This window comes from Loa loa (assembly GCF_000183805.2).
Source record: "Loa loa unplaced genomic scaffold supercont3.82, whole genome shotgun sequence".
Taxonomy (NCBI): domain Eukaryota; kingdom Metazoa; phylum Nematoda; class Chromadorea; order Rhabditida; family Onchocercidae; genus Loa; species Loa loa.
In genome coordinates this window covers 58,588-64,412 of record NW_018108262.1, presented here as the reverse complement: position 1 = coordinate 64,412, position 5,825 = coordinate 58,588, and the positions used below count along the sequence as shown (strand labels likewise).

Sequence of the window (5,825 nt, the reverse complement as noted above, 5' to 3'; positions counted from 1 at the left end):
GTGTGTGTATGTGTATGTGTATGTGTATGTGTATGCATGTGTGGGTGTATGTGTGCGTGTGTCGTGTGTATGTGTGTGTGTGTGTGTGTAAATATGTGATTTTATGAAAAACAAGATGAAAGTAGTAAAAGAGATCCAACAAGAGAAGATGTGATGCAAGCAAGTCTAAGCATTTTATTTTATTCCCTCTCATTTCATCTTTCTTTGCTTTTCCATCCATCTTTTCAACTTAATATTTTTCCCTTAACGAATTTTATTTAAACTTCACTTTTTATACCAAAGTAGTAATAATACTGATTATAATAATAACAATAACAACAACAATGATAATATTAATTCTCGTAGTACTACAAGTAATAGCAGTGCTATAATAGTTGTTGTTGTTGTTATTCTTGTAATAGTAATAGTAATAGTAATAGTAATAGTAATAGTAATAGTAATAGTAATAGTAATAGTAATAGTCAATAAGTAATAATAGTAATAGTAATAGTAATAGTAATAGTAATAGTAATAGTAATAGTAATAGTAATAGTAATAATAATAGTAATAATAATAATAATAGTAATAATGATAGTAATAATAATAATGATAATAAAAATAATAATAAAAATAAAAATAATGATAATGCTGATAGCTACAATTAGTGCTCGTTTCATTATCAATATCATGTATTCATTGTTGGTACATGAACAAATGGAATTGCAATTTTTTCTTATCAAGTTACATTTCATCTTTGGAATTCTTTTCTTCCTAATTTCATTAAATTTGAAACGACAAAAATCACTGATAATTATAATTATCTACCGGGAAATCAACATATTTTGGTCGAAATTCTTCGTTTTTTATTTTTCGCTACAAATTTTTCAAACGATTTTAATTTAACACAAAAAAGGAAAAGAAGGAATGAACTTTCTTTATCACATAAGGGAAATTGCTGGAACTTTAATTAGTCATTAATTATTCCTCTCTCTCTTTTTAATTATTTCTATTTTTTCTTTCAGTTATCAGTTAGAAAACGGAAATTGTTAGAGCAAGTGATGAAACAGGAACAAACATACATTGAAGAAACGATATCAACGGAACGACAACGGCGCGTAACGGATGGCATACTCCGGAAAGGTGTTGAGTATTTGGAAGTTGTTGAAAAACAACGTTTAGCACATTGTCAAACAGCGCTTGGACGATTTCAACGGAAAATTTCTCAATTAGGACCAAATTTAAATATGGTATAAATTTTATTTAAATTAATAAATGTTAACATTACACTTACGCAATTTCAATTGATTTATTTGTTAAAATTAAAAATAAATAATTTCACTTTAATTAATAATAATGGTAGGTAATTGTTATAATGAAAAATCAGTAATCATTTTCAAATATTTGAATTTAATTTGCGAAACATTTTTCTCTTCTTTCTTTTCTCTTATTTCCTCTTTCATTATATGCACTTTACCATATTTTAGGAAATGTTTTTTTTTTAATTTTAATTTTAACAAATAAATTTGAACACATGCAAAATCATTATAAAATAATTTTTTTTCCTAAATATTAATGAAGTACAATATTTCGAAAATATTATAAATGCATATAATCTATTATCAAAAGGTCACTTTAATAATAATGCAAAGGTCATCTAAGCGGTAATTTTGAAAGGATTTTCTCTTTTTTTTATCAAAAAATATTTTCTCTGTCATCAATTAACACTCAATTTTCTTCTTTCCTCTTTTTTTAAACAAAATCTCATTCTTTCATGAAAAATTTAAAATCGATGGAATTAAAGAGTAATTAATTGATTAGTTTAAATTATTATTATTTTTTATTTAGATGTTTGAACGTTGTATGAATGCATTGAATGAAGCTCTCAATGCGGAACCAAACGAACAAATTTCAATGTTAGCACCAATTTCGTCAACAAATCACACAATTTATTTGTGTGATTTTCATGTTAGTTTTTTTTCATTTTTTAAAATAAATTGATAAATTATAATTTAAATTCATTTTCTTTTTTTTGTTTTTCGTGAAATTGCAATTTATTGCATGCAAAGATTTTTAAAATAACTTATTATTTAGAGTTAACTAACTAGGCTTAATTTAATTTGATTTAATTTTATATCTCCAAATTTCCAATTTGTTACTTATAAAATGAAATTTTAGGTCGTTTTTCTTCCTCTTTTCCAAATTTGTTGTAAATAAACTTTATTGCAGTAATGATAGTTATATAATGATAATAATTTATGTAATTATGATAGAAATTATGCAAAATGATAACATTTGCATTTACATGATTAAAATGTTGGTGATAAGACATGATTTGTATGATTATGATATGATATCCAGCATAATTTTTATAATCGTAGTAAATTAATTATAAATGATAATTACCTTTATTATTATAATAACTAAGCATGCATAAAACATACACATATACACACCGTGATAGTTAAATTAATTTTAGTCATTATTTATTAGATGATAATAAAGTACGGCTGTTAGAATTTAATTAAATTAATTACAATATGTAATAATTTATGTCTCCAGTTATGTATGATAGTTATTAATGATACATACATAAGTTTGGTTAAAAAAATGAAATTGTTGTTTGCTTAATTATCGGTTTAATTGATTAATTAATTGTTAAACTAATGAACAATTTGTGTTGATGTAAAAAATGTACTGCATTAAAATTATAGAAATTAAATGTTATTTATTAATTGGAGCAAAAAAAAGAAGTAAATAAACAAATAAATTCATGATATGATTATGAATTAATTGATATGAATATGAATATGAATTTATTGATTAGTTACTGAATATAATTTTTTACAAATAATTATTTAAATAAAATTATTATTGGTTTAATTATTAGGATTCATTTTAATATCATTTATGGTTATTTTTAGGCAGAAAATTTTGCTGAAATAATAGGTGGACAACGACGACGTTGGACATTGGAACGAATTAATGCAGTACTTCATCAGTATTTGAAGAATACTCAATTAGAAGCTAATCCAATGTTACCATCATCAATTAATATTGTAAATTGTTTAAGTTTTATTGCCAATTTTTCTCCTTTAATTAATTTAATACATAATTTAAAATTCGATAATTTTTTTTTGCACTAATTTTGTTTTTTAAGAGTTATGTGGAATTTTTGGAATTTTTAATTTATAAAATAAACGAAGCATTGAAAAATATCGATGGTGAACAGAATAGAGAATATCATCGATTAGCACGTTTCCAGCAAAAACTTAAAGATAAAATGGTTAAATTTTATATCATCTTTTTAATTTTTTATGATGAAAATTTTTATGATAAAATTTTAACTTTTTTTAAAAAAATTTTTAAAAAAAGAAAATAGAAAATTGAAAATTAGAGAATTGTAAAATATTTGAAATAATTTTTTCATAAATTATTGTAAATTAATGAAATATTTATTTATTTATTAAATTTTTTCTTTTTATAATACAGGGTTTGGCGCAAACGATATTGACAATACCTTTAGATGAATTTGAAAATGGTGAAAAACCATCTGCGCCAAGTTTACCAACAACATCAAGTATAGAAGATGAAATTGAACCAGTAAGATTTTTCTTTTTTATTTTTCAATCATTTAATAATGAAATAAGTAAGTGATAAGAGAATGATGATGATAAAATTAACTTTTATTACATCGTTTACAATTTGTTTGCAATTTATGCAAAATTTCATAAAAAATTATAATTTTTACAGTAATAAAAAAGATTGCATGAAATAATGCTAAATTTTATAAAATTTAAAAAATAAAACTTAAAAAATTGAATGAAAATTTAAATTTTAAAAAAATTTAATAATATTTAAAAATTTAAAAGTAAATTTTATAAAATTTAAAAATTTTCAGTTTTCTTTTTTAATAAATTAAAATTATGAAACATATAAGATATTTTAAAATGATATTTAATGGATATATTTTGCTAATGCATACTATTTTAAAACTAGTAATTTTAATTAGTAATTAAATTTTGAATAAAATATTATATGCTAATATTATATATCGAAAATTTTACTAATAAATTTATATATTTTGTTGTTTTTTTTTACGTGAAATTTATGTTTTACGTGAAATATGTGTTTATGTAAATTAATATAAAATAATCTTTTCATTTTATAGATTGTTAATGAAACACGTGAGCCATTAGAACAATATGCTGCTCCAAGTTCGATATTATATGATGATTTACAACATATGCAAAATACCTCATCATCAACATGTACTAGTAATAGTGAAACAATTAAACGAATTTATCGTGTTTTATATGATTTTACACCTAAAACAGATGATGAATTAGAAGTTCATGCAGGTGACTGTGTATTAGTTGAAGGTAAAATTGGTAATGATTGGATGATTGGACAAATTATTTCAAATAATCAAATAATTGATGAAAATGATACATTGAAAATTACAATATGCAATAAAATTGGACGTTTTCCAACATCATATGTTGCTTCAGCTAACAATAGTTAATTTATGATAATGATAATGATATGTTATCATTTGATTGTATCATTTCTACCATACTCTCATATCCTGTGCAAATAAATGATGCTTGATTAATTTAAATCAGTAATTATTTATTCAAATGATCTCGATCATTTCATTTTATCTTGTAGATATACAATGAAATAGTCATAAAACATTGATAATTTTCAATACCACTTTTTTTTTTCATTTTATTGTAGGACATTAGCGTTTCATTTTAATTTTATTAGCTTTCACTTCAGTTTAATTTTTATTAGCTTAAATTTTATTAGCTTGTTACAATTATCACAGGATAATTTTACAATTGACCTTTTTTGTGTGCATTATTTTTATGCTATTAAGCGTTTAAGCTTTAGCTCTACGATGTTTACATGTATTGGTATTTTGTTAAATTTCAAATTTTACAATTTGAAATTCTTTTTCTTTTCAAAATTATAGCATAAACTTATTATCATTGATTATGTTGAGACATGCGACATTTCTTTTTAGGCATCATTGTCACCATATTTGTCCACATTTGTATTGAAGTTCTTTTTTTTTTTGCAATACTTCTATATATGTATTTGGCAAACCAGTTGATGCTCAATAAAATATTTACAAAAACTTTTCCCCATTTGTTTACAAATAAATTTTTAAAAATTTTATAAATTGAAATAAGATTGAAATGATATTTTACCGTAGATAAAATTAACAAATGCATCAAATGAAAATGTTTGAATAAAAATTGCAGTAATTATATATTTGAGTAAAGAAAAGTGGAAAATTGGTGTAAAACATATATTATTACGATAGATTTTGTATTTTATTCAAATATTTCATGCAATTTATGCCATCCGAAATATTCCAAATTTTTGAATGAAAATATTCTAAGAAATTGATTGATTTCATATTTGATTTGATTGTATGATTTAACTTTTATTTGATTTGATTGTATGATTTAACTTTTATTTGATTTAATTTTTTATTCCAAGTATTCTTTTTTGTTTTTTTTCGTTTTTTTTTTTCGAAGTTATAAATACATCAGAAAATGTTTATAATCCTAGCATGAAGTAGTGTTTTTTCTTTTTTTCATTTGTAATATTAAATTTGATTTAACATATTCCATTACTATGTCAAATATAATTTGATTCATACGCCTTTTAAATTATTTAATTTAAATGTATTTAAATTCTATTGGAGATAAAGTTCGCATATTTATTTCCACAACATATGATCAAATTAAAATTTTTACGCTGGGATATTTCAAATATAGGGTTATCAGAGAGAGAGAGAGAGAGAGAGAGAAGAGAGAGAGGAGGAGAAGAGAGGA

At 22.4% G+C, this 5,825-nt stretch overlaps 1 protein-coding gene across 1 annotated transcript in view; it reads left to right on the top strand.

The window, feature by feature from the left end:
- The window catches only part of LOAG_17488 (hypothetical protein), a gene marked incomplete at both ends in the record, with an annotated part of 7,113 nt that extends 2,612 nt beyond the window's left edge, over positions 1-4,501 (top strand). Inside the window, 6 exons of the mRNA XM_020450149.1 lie at positions 1,002-1,226; positions 1,825-1,944; positions 2,901-3,035; positions 3,137-3,262; positions 3,469-3,579; positions 4,148-4,501. Coding sequence (XP_020306215.1) covers positions 1,002-1,226; positions 1,825-1,944; positions 2,901-3,035; positions 3,137-3,262; positions 3,469-3,579; positions 4,148-4,501 — 1,071 coding nt within the window. The remainder of the gene's footprint in view (positions 1-1,001; positions 1,227-1,824; positions 1,945-2,900; positions 3,036-3,136; positions 3,263-3,468; positions 3,580-4,147) is intronic.
- Positions 4,502-5,825: the final 1,324 nt, after the last annotated feature.